Source organism: Mus musculus, chromosome 1 (genome assembly GCF_000001635.26).
Source record: "Mus musculus strain C57BL/6J chromosome 1, GRCm38.p6 C57BL/6J".
Classification (NCBI taxonomy): Eukaryota; Metazoa; Chordata; class Mammalia; order Rodentia; family Muridae; genus Mus; species Mus musculus.
The window spans coordinates 34211431-34231705 of NC_000067.6; the positions used below are offsets into that span (position 1 = coordinate 34211431).

At 44.8% G+C, this 20275-nt stretch overlaps 1 protein-coding gene across 34 annotated transcripts in view; it reads left to right on the top strand.

The window, feature by feature from the left end:
• Positions 1-20275, top strand: part of Dst (dystonin) — a 400775-nt gene that overhangs the window by 303543 nt on the left and 76957 nt on the right. For all 34 annotated transcript variants that reach the window (XM_006495666.4, XM_006495690.4, XM_006495691.4 and 31 more), the window contains 10 exons: positions 792-1109; positions 1472-1638; positions 3104-3260; positions 4056-4182; positions 6380-6442; positions 6905-7146; positions 7966-8095; positions 12374-12573; positions 14079-14574; positions 16345-17816. In XM_006495666.4, coding sequence (XP_006495729.1) covers positions 792-1109; positions 1472-1638; positions 3104-3260; positions 4056-4182; positions 6380-6442; positions 6905-7146; positions 7966-8095; positions 12374-12573; positions 14079-14574; positions 16345-17816 — 3372 coding nt within the window. The remainder of the gene's footprint in view (positions 1-791; positions 1110-1471; positions 1639-3103; positions 3261-4055; positions 4183-6379; positions 6443-6904; positions 7147-7965; positions 8096-12373; positions 12574-14078; positions 14575-16344; positions 17817-20275) is intronic.

A 20275-nucleotide genomic window follows, 5' to 3' on the forward strand; every position in this document is an offset into this window, starting at 1 on the left:
ATAGGTAGTCTTAGAGACAGAGGGCAGCTTCTGAATGCACTTGAGAGCAAGTTGTTCATCTTCAGGAATAGGTAGTCTTAGAGACTTAGGGCAGCTTCTGAATGCACTTGAGAGCAAGTTGTTCATCTTCAGGAATAGGTGGTCTTAGAGACTTAGGGCAGCTTCTGAATGCACTTGAGAGCAAGTTGTTCATCTTCAGGAATAGGTGGTCTTAGAGACTTAGGGCAGCTTCTGAATGCACTTGAGAGCAAGTTGTTCATCTTCAGGAATAGGTGGTCTTAGAGACAGAGGGCAGCTTCTGAATGCAGCAGAGGAGCCAGCAGTGCTTGGACAAATGAATATGTAAATTTTTTGACAGTGCCTGGAATGGGCTTTATAGACTTGTCATTATTCATTAAGGAGAGTTTAAAGCTACATTGTATCTAATCTTGTTTATCACTGCTTCGGCCAGCTGCTCATGGGGTTCATCAGATCAATCTTGCTGTTGCCAAGCCTTTTAAAAATTAAGAACATGGCTAATCCCCAGGCTGCCTTAGATCCCAAGGGATTGCCGGGTGGCGATAAGCCCCTGCCCTTTTCAACCTGCCAGCTATCCAGCTGTTCTCCAAACTCCCATGAAGAGCTTTGGGATTGGCTTCCTCAAGAGAAAAACCACACATGTCACTCATTTCCAACTGTTAACCATTTCAGTCATGGGTTGTCCAAGCTTGCGGTGCTGTGAAGAATCAAAACTCGGCGGCTTTATTTGTAGTCGTCATTAGGAAACATATGCCGCAATTGCTGTATTTCAGATGCTGGAGCAGGATATTACGGGTCGTCAAAGCAGCATAAATGCCATGAACGAAAAGGTGAAGACATTTATAGAGACGACAGACCCGTCCACAGCCTCCTCCCTGCAAGCGAAAATGAAGGATCTGTCTGCTCGCTTTTCCGAAGCAAGTCAGAAACACAAGGAAAAGCTAGCCAAGATGGTGGAGCTAAAGGCCAAAGTAGAGCAGTTTGAGAAGCTCTCAGACAAGCTCCAGACGTTTCTAGAGACACAGAGCCAGGCGCTCACCGAGGTGGCCATGCCAGGAAAGGATGTTCCGGAGCTGTCTCAGCATATGCAGGTGTGTATTCCTCAGTGGTTACAATGCCAAGTGCGTGTGGACTGGTTAAGACAAGCTCATGCGTTTTATCAACAGTCTTAGCTACTGTTATTTGTCTCTCTGTGAATCATTTCCCTGCTGAGTAGAAACAAACCATTTACCACATGTATCATAGCTGTTACAACCATCCTTGAACATGCTAAATCCACAGAGATAATGAAAGCACAGAGTGTTAAGTCCCTGCATCCTGCTGTACATTCGCAGTCTGTGAAGTGCCAGGTAGTAGATGCCTGAGCTCTTCTCCTTGCATGCAGAACATGCTGGTGGGTTTGTGGTTCTAAGATCTGGCAATGTTTATACTGACTGATGTCATTGCTTTGCAGGAATCAACTGCTAAATTCTTAGAACACAGGAAAGATCTCGAAGCTTTGCACAGCCTCCTGAAAGAGATATCCAGCCATGGCTTACCAGGGGACAAAGCTCTGGTGTTTGAGAAAACTAATAACTTGTCAAGGAAATTCAAAGAAATGGAGGATACTATCCAAGAAAAGTAAGTCCCTCTCTAAGACAATGTGTTTTATCCCACTCTGGTACTCAGCAGCTGGGTTGCCTATATTTATGTAAGTCTATGACTGAGTTGGTTTCCAAACTGTGGAGGCTCAGACTGTTGGTGGATCTGTGCATTAAATATAGTCAGGAGGCTGAAAGGGGATTACAGAGAGTTTGAGGCCCTACTCTGGACTGAAGTAAGACCATCTTTAAAAGCAAAACACAATAACAAAAACATTAGTTTACGATTGGCTAAAATACCAAACTGGGAAATGGAAAACGCTACTTATGTAAAAGTGGGAACATCCTGTGAGCATGATGGTGCTGGTAAGATGAACTCAGAGATCCTGAGTTCAATTCCCAGCAATCACATGATGGCTCACAACCGCCTGTAATGGGATCCGATGCCCTCTTCTGGTGTGTCTGAAAACGGCAACAGTGGACTCATATAAATAAAATAAATAATAAAAAATATGACCGCTTACTGCTTCAATTAGTGAGTGAACCACAAAGAATAAGGCAGTGGCCCAGTTTTGACCTTTGACTCAATGCGATTCTATTCTGTGCCTTCATATTTTTCTGTATCATGTTTAGAACACACATCTGATTTTTATGAATGAAAGAGCCCTCAAAAGATGTTTTAGCCTGGCCATTTATCTCTCATCTAGTTGTACTTCCTTAGAATTCTCTACCTAAAACTTCTGGGTTCTCTTTCTGAACCCATCTCAGAAGATGTGTTCTTGGCTGTCTTACATAATCTAGGTTGTCCATTCCAATTTTAAATCCAGGTAATGTGAGGACTATTAAATCATTAACACCATGTGGTCATCAGTAGTTTGTTCAGCTGAAATACATCCTTATCTCCAGCACATAGGTCAGGTGCACACAGAAGCCATTCACACGTCAAGTGTAACGGTCTCCATAGGGCCTATGCTTGGCATATAGAAAGGCCCATGGGGTTTACATAGGAGCTTCTTATGTGTTGGGGTGGGTAAGCACCTGTTAAAACTCCAGTCACTGGGCTACATCTCTTTGGAGAGGTGGAAATGTCATCTTTCCAAAGTGCCAAGTTAAGACATCCTTTAACATGACCTGTGTTCTCCTCAGTCAGCAGTGTATACATGTATTTTCTGGCTCTTTGCCTGCTGGCACTGAACATTGTAGAAAACAGACCTGTCAAAGTCGTTAGAGTTTATGTAGTATTAGAGAGTACTGTTGTGTGAGAGTTACATATTTCTTGACTGTTCCCTCTCTATGAGCTTTGCTTCAGGAATCAACAGGTAGGTACTTAGCTGATTTCATTCACCACATAAGAACACATCAGCCTGGTACCCAAGAGCTGCTAGTGCATTGAAAATGGTTGCTAAAGTTGAGCCCGATTCAGGAGTATTGACCGCTGGTTAATAGTCGGCCTTTTGGAACATCTGGCTTTGCAGCTTGACTTCTGGTTCCTTTTTGTTCATTAGGAAAGACGCTCTAAGTTCTTGTCAGGAGCAGCTGAGTGCTTTTCAAACCCTCGCTCAGTCACTGAAAACATGGATAAAAGAGACAACCAAGCAGGTTCCCGTTGTGAAGCCTTCTCTTGGCACAGAGGACTTGAGAAAATCTCTGGAAGAAACCAAGGTGGCTCATCAGACCTAATACTAACTTCTGCTTGCCTGTGTTAGTAATGACGCATGCGGTCCTTTAGTCTAAAATCAAGCAAACTGGTCTCACAAATGCCCAATAGGATCTGTGGAAATTACATAATCGAGGAATTACATAATCTTTTTGTTAACTCAATTTATTAACAAAAAATATATGTATAGTGCATCCTTAGTCCCCCTAATATTAAAGTTTCCTTCTTTATCAAATTTCAATTTAATTTCCATTTTTTTTATACCTTTTTTCCAAGTAGTAAGAAAGAGACCCTTGTCTTCATGTGCAAGGTCTAACCAGTACTGGAAGACAAGCTATTTGAGTCTCTTGCATGAGTAGTGTATAAGTATTTTGTTGTCTGACTTAAGTCATAAACGCTATGGCTGATTGTGTCAGATTTTCTCAGTGAGACTGTGTAGCTCTAACACTTCCTTGAAATGTCGGGAGTTCAACTCGGCGCGAGGTGGAATTTTGCACACCCGTGTCTTGCTTTTATTGTCCTGTTACTTATGATGTAGCCGCACCTGGGATAGCCCTACAGACTTACAGTTGACAGTTACTCTAGAACATTCCCGTGGCGCCAGGACTCGGCCTGCCTCCCACTGTGGCTGGGGGCAGAACACAGAATGGGCTCTGCCTGTTCTCCTCTGCCAACAGTGTTAACAGTCACCTGGGCCCGCAGTCATTGTTGCTTTCAAATATGCTTAAGAAGTTCAGTTGTAATGTACAACTTTGAAGATACTTGGAAGACTGAAAGATAACGTGTTTTTGTGTTTAAAGAAATTACAAGAAAAGTGGAATCTGAAAGCACCAGAAATTCACAAAGCAAACAACAGTGGTGTCTCACTATGTAACCTGCTGAGTGCATTGATCAGCCCTGCAAAGGCCATAGCCGCAGCCAAATCAGGTATGCGCTTAGTTTTCATGACTAATCTGTAAGAATTTGATCTCCCACGGTCCTTTTGTGTATTTGAAATTAATTAAAAAAAATTTTTTTAAAAAAAGATCACCTCAAGAATACAAAGTAAAAGAGGTCGGGCAGGTGACTTTTAAAGGCACACTTAATCTGTCACGGAATTGGAGAGATGACTCTGCAGATACATGTGTGCAGGCATAAGGATGGGTGTCTGAATCTCCGGCACCCACACGTGTTTTGTACACGAGTGAGCATGGTGCCCTAGCTGCCCACAGCCCTCGGGAGGCAGAGACAGGAACTCCTCCAAGCAGGCTGGCGAGCCAGACTCACCAAATCCTTGACCCTCTGGTTTGGTGAGGGGCCATGCCTCAGAAAGTAAAGTGAAAACTGATTTTGGAAGATAGCAAGCACCCAGGATGGGCCACCACGTGCAGGAGCAGACATATGCATAGCACACACCTGTACATGCGCAGCCACAAGCATAGGAATATGTATATACATATACACACAAACACCCCCCCCCAATCTGTCAGGCAAAATGTCTTTTTATTTAAGGGGAGATAGTGAAGCTCTCTTTGAGCTATGTCTCTTCTCAGTATACTATGTAGTAAGGAAAGAGATTTGGTTTCCTGGTAAAGAAGAGGCAAGGGTGCGGGCTCTTGTCTATGAGGCAAGCTCGCCTTTTGTCTGACTGCTTGTTTGTATATGGTTCCCAAAGCTTTTGATTTTGCAGCCTGTTCACCAGTAAGCTCACATCTCGGCCTCAGCCCTGGCTGACCCAGCTCTTCTCAGCCCAAGACCAGAGTTGTGTATAAATCCTGGTTCCCAAGTTAACTTAAAACAAATATAGTGTTTTGGGAAGGGGTATTTACAGAGGCATTTTGTTTTGTTTAAGTTGAGGAATAGATAGAAGGCCAACCTCCTATCTCCATTGTGTGTCCTGTGGTTTATCTAGTCTGACCAGGCCTCCAGCTGTCCCATTGTGAGTGACACTCATGTTCCAGCTGCGCTTCTCTCAAACAGCCATTTTTTCCACTCTGTTGCTCCCTTTTCAAGCAATGCCCATATTGTATATGCCACAATGCTCCCTCATGTCTGCCCTAATCAGATTGCCTGAGACGTCAAGTTGATCTTTTTTTTTTCTTAAGAAGAGGAATTCTATTGTCTTTGATTTATCTTAGTTCCTCCCATCTCCTTTTTATCTGGAATAAAATCTATACTCTTGCTTGGTGTTCTCTGCTTGACGTTTAACAATTAGTTTGGAGAGTCTAGGATGCTTTCCGTTCCTTGGAAAATGCCTTGTGCGTACACTCATGCACACGCACATGTGCATGCGCGCGCACACACACATGGGAGAGGGGGAGGAGGAATTCGGATGTTTAAATGTTTCTATGGTTGCTCTTGCATGGGCATCTCTCTCCTTTGATAGGCAGCCAGTGGGTGCTAGCATGAGAAAGTTGGATTTTATTAACATTGTGGTTATGGAGACATGCCAATCCCAGATAGTTATGATAATATAGGACAAATAGCTATTATGACCCACTCAGGAGGATCTGATTGGTAGGTAATGGGTTAGCTATGTGTGGTTCCCATGGCGTTTTCACAGGGTAGCTGCCGTGGTACCCATCAGCTTCATTCATTCCTCTTCAGGCACACAGCTGATAGTTAGCACAGCTGGCATCTAAATTCAGGAGAGGCGTCCTCTAGGTCCATGCACTACCCACCCTGTGTTCTCTGTGTCAGCATATGTGGACTTAGAAACAGACGTTTGTTTTGGCTTTTACCTTCAGACGGTTCCCTCGTCTCTTTTTAAATCATTCTGCCTTCATTGGCCCTGTGGTTATGTTGTGTACGCGGCCACAGGTGATGCACAGCCATTAGGCCGAGCAGACATTTTCTTCTCAGTTGCACTGCTTTCTTTAATACATAGGTGCTGGGGACCTTTACCGCCAGCTTTATCATAAGATGACGTTAGCATAAAACATCTTAGCTGTTTAATTTGGGAATCAGCTTTTGATTAACTTATGAACAGTCGAAAGTGAGGCGCCGAGTCACTTGTACGAATGAGCAGTGGCGGTTCCTTTAATGCCGTCTATAGGTAGAAGTACTAGGGCAATCTAAAGTCACTTCATTGTTTGTTTTGTTTGTTCATTGTTTTTTTTTTTTGTTTTGTTTTGTTTTGTTGCAGGTGGAGTAATACTAAATGGTGAAGGAACAGACACAAATACTCAGGATTTCTTGGCAAATAAAGGTGACTAGTAACCCTGTCTGGCGAGTGATTAATGGAGTTTGATGTTTTAGAGGGCAGTAGTTTTGTTGAGATCTTAAACTCGAGTTGAAATGGTCACCATGTCCATGAATATGTTGATATACCTGTCCATCTGAGATAAATGAACCTTTGGTGTTTCACTTTGGGACTTGGTTTTATTTCCTTCCTGTTCATTTGCTGTTTGGTACCCAAGAAATCTGTTATGTTTAAGCTTACAATTCCATCATGCTACCTCTTACGTTTTACAGTTACACAATGCTCCTGAGTTGTTTGTTATTAACTTGCAGTATGACCTCTTCTTTCTATCCTAAAAAGTCTGTGGTTCATCGTAGCAGGCTTAACAGTGTCAAAATAGAAGAAAACGCTGTGTACAATCAGTCTAATGCTATCGCTCCTCTCCAAAAGCCTCAGCATGCATTCGTGTACTTTTCTTCCTGCTCGTAGGTTTAACATCTATTAAGAAGGACATGACTGACATAAGCCACAGTTACGAAGACCTGGGCCTCTTACTCAAGGATAAAATAGTTGAACTGAACACTAAGCTCTCCAAATTGCAAAAGGCTCAGGAAGAGTCCAGTGCAATGATGCAGTGGTTAGAGAAGATGAACAAGACGGCCAGCAGGTGGCGCCAGACACCTACACCTGCAGACACTGAGTCTGTGAAGTTGCAGGTGGAGCAGAACAAGGTAGGCTGGGTACAGGGCAGGAAGGCGCACTGAGTGGACTTAGCCAGAGCAGCCCTGGGGGCCATGAGCTCGGTTCTGTTTTCTCCCTAGACCTTCATCAAATAATGACTGTTTTGTTAAAATCAGTCACATTGGGGCAACAAATTGTCACTTTTCCAGCCCTCTGACATTATAAAAAGGAATAAACTGTAGGGTATGAGTAACTTTGCCGTCTTTAAATCAGCTTAAATCTGCGATATTAAGTAATCAACTTTTGGGAAAGATTTAGTTATGGACTAAATGTATCAAGTGTCTGGCCTGTCTACTATAAAACGGGACGGCTAATACCGTCCTCTTTAACAGCATTTCTGTACTGCCAAGATTAGGAAAGTAGTTTCTCACCACCATGACAAAAATTTGGGCAAATTACCAACCCGTACTTGAATTCTGCCATGTGGAATCTCGAGTAGAGTTTCAAATTCTGGAAGCCTTTACCAGGGCTGATTTGCTTCTCAGTTAACCTCACTGAGAGCAGCTTGCATTGGCCCAGCGTCGTTTGAAAGCAGGAAATTACAGACGGCAGTCATTACATCCACAGAGTGTTCCTCTGTGGGGTTTCTGTGTCTCACAATTGAAGATGGTCAAGGGGAAAAAATAAGAATTATCAGCTACATAACCCAGGTCCTTGCCCACTCCAGCATTTGATGTGTGTATGTGTGTGTGTGTAGGGGGGCGTCCTTTCTGAGTCATTCCAGAGTTCCAGAGAAGAAATGCTTTTTCTCTTTTGATGCCATATTTTTTGTGTAGTTAATTATTGTTTTTTTTTTTTTTCCTTGTTAGTCATTTGAGGCAGAACTGAAGCAAAATGTAAACAAAGTGCAAGAATTAAAAGACAAACTATCAGAGCTTCTGGAAGAGAACCCAGAGGCTCCCGAGGCCCAGTCCTGGAAGCAGGCACTGGCAGAGATGGGTGAGTCCATCCGCGCACTCGGGCTCACGGGTGCTCACGGCCGCTTGGCCAATTTCATGGTCAACGGAGTGTTCTTCAGAAAACATCCAGGAGTCTCGTGTGCTTTTGGATTTCCGTTAAACATTTCAGAATCTTTTTTTTTTCTCTAAGTATTCAAAATCATGGGTGTTGTTCTGAGAGCTGTCATTCAGCTGTTTTTATGAAGAAGGTTCATAGTTGGTAATGAAATGCTATGCGCTGAGTAATGTTTTGATTAGTGTTTATTTTCTTTCATTCGCTTTATGCTCACGGATTTTCTTGCATTCATCCGGAAAGGGCAGGCTCCCATCTCCTCTGTGAGGTCACTTCTGGGGCTTCTGTCTTCTCAGCTCTTCTTTCTTCTCTCAAGCCAGTGTTGAAGGAATACGGGGCCTCCCCTCCTATCCTGTCTTTGTATAAACTGCTCGTAGGTACAGAATTTCCTTCAGTTTGTGAGATAAAAAGACTAAGAAAGTAAGTTTCCTACTTTACTCTGTCGTTTGGAGGTTTCGGTAAGTTTAGATATGTCTAGGTAGGAGCCGCAGTGTGCACAGTGTGAAGTGGATCCCGTTGGTCCTTGGAATGGCTTGACTTTCAATTATTTCACCGTAGTTATTTCAAACCTTCTTCCCATCACTTTTTGGCACCGTAAGCTTAGAAACAACTTAAGTGTTCCTAATGTTCAGAGGCAGACAGAATCGGACTCAAGAATCCCCCTGCATCGTGAGGGTTTCCCCTATGTCAGGGACTCTCCTAGGGCTATCAGAATTACTTGCGAGTATGGGCAGATGTTTGCGAGAAGAGGTGTGGCTGAAGGGTGTGCGTTTCCTACAGAGCCTCCACCCTGCAGGGGCTTTGATACTTCTCTACCCCATGTGCTTTTGTTAACAGCCTCGCCAGTCAGATTATATAGGATTGGAACTTCTCCTACAGAGGAACGCCATTAAATAGAAGCCCCTTACTACATTCTATTAAATACTGTCCTTTAGTATACTGTGCCAAGTGACAAACACACAAACCTCTCGGGGCTTTGTGAAACAGCTCACTCAGTAAAGTGCTTGCCTAACTTAGCAGCATCGGGACAGTTCTGTCCCAGAAGCCATGCAGAAGTGTTTGACGTGGCAGCACAGGCTTGCAGTCCCAGTGCAGGGGAGGCAGAAACAGACCCTTGGCCATCTGGACAGCCTAGCCTACTCGGCAAGTACCAGGCCAGTGAGAGACGCCATGTCATAGATGAAAACAAAACAAGCAAAAGCATACAGTACAGCTCCAGGGACAGCAGCTAGGGTTGTCCTCCAGCTTCCACGTGTGTATGCACATGTATGTGAGCACACACGTGTTCACACACACACACATTAAAACGCATGTCATCTCTGAAACCAGTCACACTAAGCAGTTACTGTTTGTGGGGCGATAGGTGGGCTTCAGTGCTTGTCGCCATGCTCTGAGAACTAACGTTGCACCTGTGGAACCTAGGCAAGCAAGAAGGCTTCCTGGCTGAGGGTAAGATCCCAGGGGACTGGGAATGAATGTCAGGGATAGGAGATGTCACACGAAGGGGCCCAGGTGTGGCTTCCATGGACACATGCTGCTTTGGGGAGAATATTAAGATGACCAGGGCTAGCTTAAACATTTGATCTCAGTATAAACGCCTGCCACAGGATGAATGTTCCAGGGTCAGGTTATGACAGGTCCTAAGCTTTTGGCCTTCAGATCTTACCATCTTAAGGACAGGAAGTTATTGATAAAGGATCTGAATAGAAAACTGGTATGTTTTTTAAATGATCGTTTCTAAAGGGAATTATTTAGAACCAAATGGCTCGCAGCTGAGAAATAGGAGGTGGGGCAGCGGGGAGGGCGGGGAATTACAAGACTGCCAAACTAGGTCTGAAGTTTTTGCATCCACACAGACTGCTGTATCCCCTGGGAACTAGTTAGAAATATGAACTTGCAAAACCCTACTACAGACCTCCTCCTGCATCAGGCCAGTGTGTGTTAACAATCCGCCCAGGTGGTTCTGTAGCTCCGTGGTTGGGTGTGGGCCATAGCGGAGAGCAGCACTGAGCATATCAAAGATGGTCTTGAAGCCGTGGTAACATGGTGACGTGGCAGGTGAGGTCAGAGGGCCATAGTAAGTGCCTGTACTTACTTACCAGGCTGAGGTCACCTCATAGATCCAAAAGGAATGAAACCAGGGTGGGATTGGAGGGGCCAGAACAAGACTGACAATTTTATTGAGAGCAGTGAGACTTGTCCTATCAGAATCAGAATATAATGACAATTTCTAGGATCAATACAGTTGTAGTTATCAGATTACAATGGAGTCTGCAAGTTAAACAGGGTATGGAAGATTAATATCCAAGATCCATTGTCCTGTCAAGTCTCCATGCTTCCTTGACTCCTGAGGGAACACACAGAGAAACACAAAGCAGCCTGAATGCTCACTGCCTGAGGGAGGGCATTGGGCTGTCTAGAACAGGAAGGCGCATTGCGCCCCAGGAGGCACGTACTGTAACCTGAAAAACCTGTGACGCATGCCTCTCAAGGCAGCCAGGCCAAGCCAACTTGTGGTTCCTGCAGCCGTCCAGAGTCGTTCTGGATGCTTAGTGGTTAGGGGTGGATACTGCTCTTGCAGAGGACCTGAGCTCAGTTCTTAGCACCCAAACCGGGCAGCTCCAACCACCTATAACCCCAGCCCCAGGAGTATTTAGCACTTCTGGCCTCTAAGGGCACCTGCACTCCCATTCACATAACATATATGTGTGCTCATGCGTGTGTGTGTGTGGCACACACACACACACACACACACACAAAGTGAGAGACAGAGAGAGAGAGACAGGGAGAATTAAAATCCGTTTTTAAAGTCATTCTGAATTACTACATCTCAGTGAAAAGGAAAAGAGGAAAACCTTGGAAAAAGTATAAAAAGAGGACCAGATACTTGATCAGTGTTCAGAGGAATAAACTTGATATTCCCTTTGGTAGTTCTGAATGCAGTACAACACAAAATCACAGACTTTTAAAACACAGGAGGGGGTTGGGATTTTTTTTTTCTGTGTGATTTTTCTTTGCCACTTCACTGTCCAGTTCTCAAGTGTGAACTTTCTAGAAGTCAGTGTCCGCCACAGTCACAAGGCTAGACTTGTCCTTTCACAGAGCTGCTGAGATTTCATGTTGTAGCTTTCCAACAGTTGGTTGATGCTGAGTGAATTTAATAGAATGCTTGAGGGGAAATATTCAAAGATGGAAGCCATTTGCCTAGAAATAGTTGAGGATTTTTTTTTATTTTAATTTGAGGTTGTAGTATTGCTCAGTAATGAAGAACATGCCAGATATTCACAAAGCCCTAGGTCCAATGCCCAGTAAATCCATGTACAAGTGAGTGCACACGCATATGGCACAATGTATTAACTATATAAGGACTTTTAGAAAGAGTGCAAGTTGACAGGAACCTGAGGTTCAGGTTTGTTTTACTTATACACGAGTTAATACACAATTACTAGATCCATAATGCTATAGCGAGGAATGAAACAGAGGTTGGATTGGGTTGTAGAGAAGGAAGCCTAGGCCTATCATCATATAGAATGAGCATTATTAGGAAAGAGACCTCAGGACCATGGAGGCCATCGTCAGGCCTTGAGGCGGGAGGGACACCATTAGGAGGAACCGTGCATCCTAGCAGATAGGGAAACCCACATTGCATGGCTGGGCCTTGAGATGGGAGAGCACGGTAGGCATTCTGAGAGCTGCTGTGCACAGCATGGCAGGGAAGCAAGCCTTCAGAGACAGAGCCCTGCAGAGAGGGTGTATTTTGACTACTATAGTTTTATGCTCTGGGGCCTGCTCTCCCCACTCACTCCCCCTGCAATCCCATCCAATCCAACCCTACTGAGGTCAAGGCACAAAGTATAGGTCACCATGGCTGATTTCTGCAGACTGCATCTCACAGCGACCGGCATCTTATTATGGCGGGCTCATGATCTAACGTGTAGTCCATGTATCATCTCACACAAGTACTTCTTGTAAGTTGGAATTAATAGGAAGGGGGGTTACCAGATGTGAACAAGCTAGAGATGTAGCTTAGGGTCATGCTTGCCTAGTACCAAGGCCCTAGGTTTACATTCTAACAAAGGGAACAAGAGGAATGCCATCTATTATGTATCGTTTGAATACATAGTTACAGTTTTCTGATGGTGATATTAAATGAAGAAAAAAAGAAAAGAAAACAAATAGCAGCTTGGTCCTTTTTCTTGTTTTCAGACACTAAGTGGCAAGAGCTCAACCAGTTGACCATGGACAGGCAACAAAAGCTGGAAGAGTCCTCCAATAATCTAACCCAGTTCCAGACCACAGAGGCCCAGTTAAAACAGTGGCTCATGGAGAAGGAGCTGATGGTCAGCGTGCTCGGCCCCTTGTCCATTGACCCAAACATGTTGAACACACAGAAGCAGCAGGTCCAGGTGAGTGTTGCCAGAGCAACAGCCAGAATGTGGCCCCTTGACGTCTGCATGGCAAATGTTTGCAGTGTAAACACGTCAGCGCAACCTTCTTACTGGGTGACTCGTCTGAAGCAGGGGTTTCAGAGAGCTGCATCGGTAAGGTAGCCACCAGGCGTGGTCTCCCTGAGCCAGCGTGTGGGGCAGACCCTCCCTCCATGTGTGGTTGTTGCAGGCCCACTAAACCAATCACAGGTCTCCGAAGGATGAGTGGATCGGCCAAGTGAAGGTGATGGTAGTATACACTTTGTATTGTTCATAAATTATCCTTTGAGGCCTCATTCATTCTGATTGGAGACTTGTAAGACTCGCCCAGTACAGTCCTAAGCGGAAGGCAGAGAGCAAAGGCAAGGCAAGGGCGGGATGGAGGGAGCAGAGGGACCAGGCATGTTAGGTAAATCTTAGTCATCGAGGCAGCCCACACGGGAAAGAAAATCCACCACACCTGAGTCGGGCCCAGTAGCTCGAGGTCTGTGGTGGCTTCAGCTGTGTTTCTACGTGGCGAGCAGAGGCCTCAGCGGGAAGAGCATCTCATTTCAGTCAGACGTGTAACCAGGACGCAGTGGTTTAAGGTCACGTGTATCCAGTTCATAAATTCGTAATATAAGGAGAGGCAAGATGAAAAAGATGAAAAGGAAATGTCTGGACAAATATTTGCTTGTAGTCTTAGGAGTCTGAAATGAATAGGTAAACAAATACAAAAAATAGATAAAATATAAATAGATTACGTACACCACAAGGAGGCATCTCGGGGTCATCTCTGTTGACATTCTGAGCAATAAGATTTTATGTCTAAAACTTGTATAATAAATATTGTAAATGTCAGTAAGTACACTACTAAAAACAAAACAAAACCTTATAAGCCTAGCGCACTGGATCGTAATAAACAGTCACCGATGCGTTTCCTTCACTGTAGACTTGGGAGGGTAAGGTAATGAAGAGAAAAGTATGATCCAGGCAAGGTAACCATGGCAGCGGTGGTGTGAGCCCAGTCACAGTGTCTCATGTGAAGGAGCATTTGCCCAGGCTAGAGCTAATAGCATTTTCCTTACCCTTTGGAAGATGGTATTATCTTTTAACAGGTTGTTCACTGTGAAGCACCGAGGGTCTTTAAATTAGTTTATGATAACCTCACTGTCCCCCAAAAAGTAGGAAAACATTAAAACAGAATTCCAGACACAGTAGAGAAGAGAATGCCATTTCTCTGTATTTGGATGCTTAAATGTCTGTTTGCTGGGGCTGGAGAGTTGGCCCAGTGGTTAAGAGCACTGGCTGCTCTTCCAGAGGACCTGGTTCAATTCCCAACAATCACATGGTGACTCAAAACCATCTGTAATGAGATCTGATGACTTCTTCCGGTGTGTCTGAAGAGAGCAACAGTGTGCTCATTTACAGTGAATGAATGAATGAATTTATGTTTTCTGTAATTCATTATTCAACCCTTTGTTTATTTTCCACGGTTAACCTAGATTCTGCTGCAAGAGTTCGACACCCGGAAACCTCAGTATGAACAGCTCACAGCGGCTGGCCAGGGCATTCTGAGCAGGCCTGGGGAAGACCCTTCTTTACATGGGATTGTGAACGAGCAACTGGAAGCTGTGACCCAGAAGTGGGACAACCTAACAGGACAACTGAGGGACAGATGCGACTGGATTGACCAGGCTATCGTCAAAAGCACACAGTACCAGAGCCTGCTGAGAAGTCTCTCGGGTACCCTGACTGAGCTGGATGACAAGCTCAGCAGCGGCCTCACCTCAGGCGCACTGCCAGATGCCGTGAACCAACAACTGGAGGCAGCCCAGAGGCTGAAGCAGGAAATCGAGCAGCAGGCACCGAAGATCAAGGAGGCCCAGGAGGTCTGTGAGGACCTGTCGGCACTGGTCAAAGAGGAGTACTTGAAAGCAGAACTGAGCAGACAACTAGAAGGCATCTTAAAGTCGTTTAAGGATATTGAGCAAAAGACAGGTTGGCCTCTCTTTTTACATACCTATTTCCTGGTCAGAAGTCAGCGCCCCGTCCTGCTGTTTCCGAGCTCTTGGTGATAATTTGTGACTGCACAGAGCACAGAAAGCAGTTCTGTGGCAGTCTAGACGGTCTACACAGATGAGACAGAGATGCTCTGCACATGGTCCATACAGGGCAAATGCTTTAACTCTGTTCCCAGCTGTTTTTTTTTCTTTTCAAATGCGAAAACACCTTTGCTGTGTTACATTGTCTTTTTTTCGTCAGAAAAACAGACACATAGTTATTTTAAAGGCTTTCTGTCCTTTCCTCCTACTATTGCTTTGTATGATGTGTCACAGAAAGGTTTTGTAGAGAAACGTGTAGATATCTGTGTCCCTCTCTCACATGTAGTGATAATTCTGTGACAAACGGGCCGGCACTTTTTAAATGCAAAGGGATGGATGAAGGGAATTGTGGAGGAAGGACAGGGCTCGCTGGTCTGTTCTGTTTTGGAAGTCCTAATGGTGTCTAGCCCTTGCCTCTGGTCGTATCTGATTTATTTTTTAATTGGCTCTGTTTTTATATTGATTACAGCAACCATTTGAGACTTCTTTGGCACCCAGATGGTATAGTGTAGTACATAAAACCTGCATGGGTGGTGTTGCAGAGTGGGAAGTACCTGGCAAATGACGTAAACCCCCAGAACATGGAAAGGCCAAACAAGTGGCATGGGGGTTGTATTTGATGTGAAGCGGGCTACTGATAGCCCACAGGTTCAAACCAGACAAAATCACAGTATTAAGAAGGGGAAATGGACGCAAAGCTTCACCCTAACCAAGAAGTCATTTGCAATTGATACCGGCTGGGAAGGTGAAATCAGTTGTCTACCAGGGCAGGTTACTGAGTATTAGCAGCGCTCCAGGGGAGGACCCATGGCTGCACATAGTTAGTCTACACAAAACAGGCTCCATAGATATCTCTCTCTCTCTCTCTCTCTCTCTCTCTCTCTCCTCCCCCTCTCCCTCTCTCTCTTCCCTCCCTCACTCTCTCCCTCCTTTGTATGTGTGTGTGTTTCATATTGTTTTAATTTTTTTATCTTATTGATTTTCCTTTCTATTTATTTATTTATTTATTTATTTATTTATTTTTGAAGCAGGGTTTCTTTGTGTAGCTTTGGCTGTCCCGAAACTCACTCTCTAGACCAGGCTAGCTTTGAATTCAGATATCTGCCTGCCTCTGCCTGCCTCCACCTCTTGGGAGCTAGGATCAAAGGCATGCCCCACCACCTTCCAGCTGCTTATTTTAATTTTTACTGTTTTACTATTTTTATTTTAGAGAGAGAAAGAGAAGAACTCGAGTTATATGGGTAGAAATGTGAAGAGGATCTGGCAGGAGTTGGGGGAGGGGAAAATATAATTCCAGTGTATTTATGATTAAAAGAAGAAGTGAGTGGGTGATTGATAGTCCAGAGCTGTACTAGTATTGACTGGTCATTCTGATGTAGAGAAGACAGTCTGAGAACAGGCCTGGTATGTTGTGTCCACACCTTGTACCTTCATCTTTACCTGTTTCCATGGCCCTCATAGCTGTCTTCTTGCCCCAGCTCCCTTTAATGGTATTTATGTCTCCTTTTTCCCTCTGTCAATAGCTCAAGTTTGCTTACAGTTCTTTTAGTCAGTGCTAAAGGTCTGCTTTAGGATAATGTATACCACCTTCTGGAGGTTTTTGTTGTTGTTGTTGTTTTAATAGATAATGTTAAAAATCTTAATACACTTTTGGTCTCACTTTCAGAGAATCATGTTCAGCACCTCCAGTCAGCCTGTGCGAGCTCACACCAGTTTCAGCAAATGTCTAAGGATTTCCAAGCATGGCTTGACGCCAAGAAAGAAGAGCAGAGGGACTCTCCCCCGATTTCCGCAAAGCTGGATGTCTTGGAGTCGTTACTTAACTCGCAGAAAGACTTTGGCAAAACTTTCACTGAGCAGTCTAACATTTACGAGAAAACCATTTCAGAAGGCGAAAACCTGTTATTGAAGACACAGGGGGCAGAGAAGGCAGCTCTACAGTTGCAGCTGAACACCATGAAAACAGACTGGGACCGATTTAGAAAACAGGTGAAAGAAAGGGAAGAGAAATTGAAAGACTCGTTGGAAAAAGCCCTCAAGTACAGAGAGCAAGTGGAGACTCTGCGGCCGTGGATAGACAGATGTCAGCACAGCCTGGACGGCGTGACGTTCTCCCTGGATCCCACTGAATCAGAGAGTTCCATCGCCGAGTTAAAGTCCCTGCAGAAGGAAATGGACCACCACTTTGGTATGCTGGAACTACTGAACAACACAGCCAATAGCCTGCTCAGCGTCTGCGAGGTAGATAAAGAAGCGGTCACGGAGGAGAATCAGTCATTGATGGAAAAGGTAAACAGGGTCACTGAGCAGCTCCAAAGTAAGACAGTCTCCCTGGAGAACATGGCCCAGAAGTTTAAAGAATTTCAGGAAGTCTCCAGAGACACCCAAAGGCAGCTTCAGGATACAAAAGAACAGCTAGAGGTCCATCACTCCCTAGGACCCCAGGCGTACAGTAACAAGCACCTGTCCGTGCTGCAGGCTCAACAGAAGTCACTGCAGACCCTGAAACAGCAGGTAGACGAGGCAAAAAGGCTTGCTCAGGACCTCGTGGTAGAAGCCGCAGACTCAAAGGGAACCTCTGATGTGTTGTTGCAAGCGGAGACGTTAGCTGAAGAGCACAGCGAACTGAGCCAACAGGTGGACGAGAAGTGTTCTTTCTTAGAAACCAAGCTCCAGGGTCTCGGCCACTTCCAGAATACCATCCGAGAGATGTTCTCTCAGTTTACAGAGTGTGATGATGAGCTGGACGGCATGGCCCCGGTGGGGAGAGATGCAGAAACCCTGAGAAAGCAAAAGGCGTGCATGCAGACCTTTTTGAAGAAACTGGAAGCCCTCATGGCGAGCAACGACAGCGCCAACAGAACCTGCAAGATGATGCTGGCCACCGAGGAGACCTCTCCTGACCTCATCGGAGTCAAGAGGGACTTAGAAGCCTTGAGCAAGCAGTGCAACAAGCTGCTGGACCGGGCGAAAACCAGGGAGGAGCAGGTGGATGGAGCCACCGAGAAGCTGGAAGAGTTCCACCGTAAGCTGGAGGAGTTCTCCACTCTGCTCCAGAAGGCTGAAGAACACGAAGAGTCCCAGGGCCCCGTAGGTACAGAAACCGAGACAATCAACCAGCAGCTTGATGTGTTTAAGGTAGGAAACTTTTATTTTTCCTTAAGGTCTTTATTATTGAAAGCCGTTTCTAATTAGCATGGAGAGGCAGTTTTCTGTATATTTGGTGGTTGTTGCTTTCCTGTCTAGAATGACTGCATATAGTATAGAAGCCTGAACGAGCATGCAATACCTGTAGTTTGAAGCTGGAATGAATATATATGGTTATAATATTCAGATATTGCGGTTCCAAGCTGTCTTGGGATAGGAGTCCCCATAGGAAAAGGCCTAGATGGTGTCCCGAAGCCAAAGAGTACTTGAGGAAGTTCCAAGCAAGCCTCAACCTGACCTCAGTGGGAGTCATTTCTGATGCCACTCATAGCTGACATCTGAGGTGACCAGAGCTGTATTTTGAACGGCGCTTCAGTTGTTTTGTCTCCTAGCCTTTTCTTTGGTGGTAAATTACGGTCTTTTCCTATTCCCTGTTTCTCTTTTTAAAGGAGACTTCTCATCCTTCTAGATTTAATTTGTTCTCTAAGCCTGTTTTCTCGTGAAAGTTTATATATTTTTAAGGCAGTTCATGTTGTAATCCCAGTTTTATGCAGATCTTCTGCCTGTGCCTGATGAGATTAGAAGTTGTTTTTGATTGGAGCAAGCCGTGCCAGCCACTTGATAGCCTGAGTGGTACTTAATAAATGGAGCATTGCGTTAAACCACTGACTGCTTCAGTGCCTTTGGATTTGGGCTCATTTATGAAACCTGAAGCTATATCATTGCAGGGTACGAAGATAGGTTCAGTCGTGGAAACAGGGTTGCCAAGTACTCTCAACGGAGTGTCAGGCGTTTGCTGTGTGTATGTGTGCACCACAGACCTTCTAAAGTTGTCATGGGTCCTGTTCTGTTCATGAGCTATGTGTCACTTTCTGTCAAAGACTAGTGGAGAGATATCACACCATTAACACATAGAGGATAAAGGGCAACCCAGGATATGCAAAACTATAGCCTGAGCCCTCCATGTAACCCATGAGAGACTTTGTGTTCAACTTTCAGATTCAGCTGTTTCCCATGGACTGAAAGTGAGGGAGCATCCCAGTGAGGGAGCATCCCAGTGAGTGTGCATCCCAGTGAGGGAGCATCCCAGTGAGTGTGCATCCCAGTGAGTGTGCATCCCAGTGAGTGTGCATCCCAGTGAGTGTGCATCCCAGTGAGGGAGCATCCCAGTGAGGGAGCATCCCAGTGAGTGTGCATCCCAGTGAGGGAGCATCCCAGTGAGTGTGCATCCCAGTGAGGGAGCATCCCAGTGAGGGAGCATCCCAGTGAGTGTGCATCCCAGTGAGTGTGCATCCCAGTGAGGGAGCATCCCAGTGAGGGAGCATCCCAGTGAGTGTGCATCCCAGTGAGTGTGCATCCCAGTGAGTGTGCATCCCAGTGAGTGTGCATCCCAGTGAGGGAGCATCCCAGTGAGGGAGCATCCCAGTGAGGGAGCATCCCAGTGAGTGTGCATCCCAGTGAGGGAGCATCCCAGTGAGTGTGCATCCCAGTGAGAGAGCATCCCAGTGAGTGTGCATCCCAGTGAGGGAGCATCCCAGTGAGTGTGCATCCCAGTGAGGGAGCGTCCCAGTGAGTGTGCATCCCAGTGAGGGAGCATCCCAGTGACTGTGTATCCAAGTAGTGTGCTACTAGTGAGGTGGAACCAGACAGCTCATCACCTTTGTATTTTTTTCTCTCTCTATTAAAGCAGCAAAAAAATCTTGCTTAAAATGTAGATCTTAAGTTAGTTTCTGTCGGGTCTTAGCCTTTTGCTAAATTATTTCCAATATATACTTTGGAACTTTAAAAAAAAGAAAATCAGTGGGATAATTTGCATAGTGTGTAAAACCAGTCATTATAATTTTTAAGAATGAAACAGAAAAGCACTGAGGAGTGGGCCTATTCTATAAGCTTTCCGATATAATCTAGTTAGACATTAATCTGCCGAGTAATGTCCTGGATAGACTGCTGGCATGGTTTATACAGGAGCTGCCTGAGAGCAGAACTTTAGCAGGTTATTAATTACCACATGACTTGCCAGCAGGGAGCCCAGCATTCACCCTGCTTCAGGGAGAGTTAAGCACAGATCTCCCTGCCCTCTCCCCCAAAACAGAACTGAAGAAAATGCTGTTCAAATTGAGTTTGTGTCATTAAAAAGACAAAAGGTATATATATGTGTATGTATATATATATATATATATTTATATATATAAATATATATATATATATATATATACATACATACATGGTTGAAATATCAATTCAGCGATAATCACTGAAATCTTGTTACTCTGGATTAAATATTCCACTCCACCATCAATCAAAGGAAGATTGCAGAAATTTGACAAAGGATTGATGCCTCTTCAGTGAATACTTCAGTTTTTAAACAATATATTTGACTTCTTGGGCCTTATGGGTTCCTAGTCGCTGAAGTAAAATGTCTACAGGGTGAGGTCCTTTTGCTAACGCTG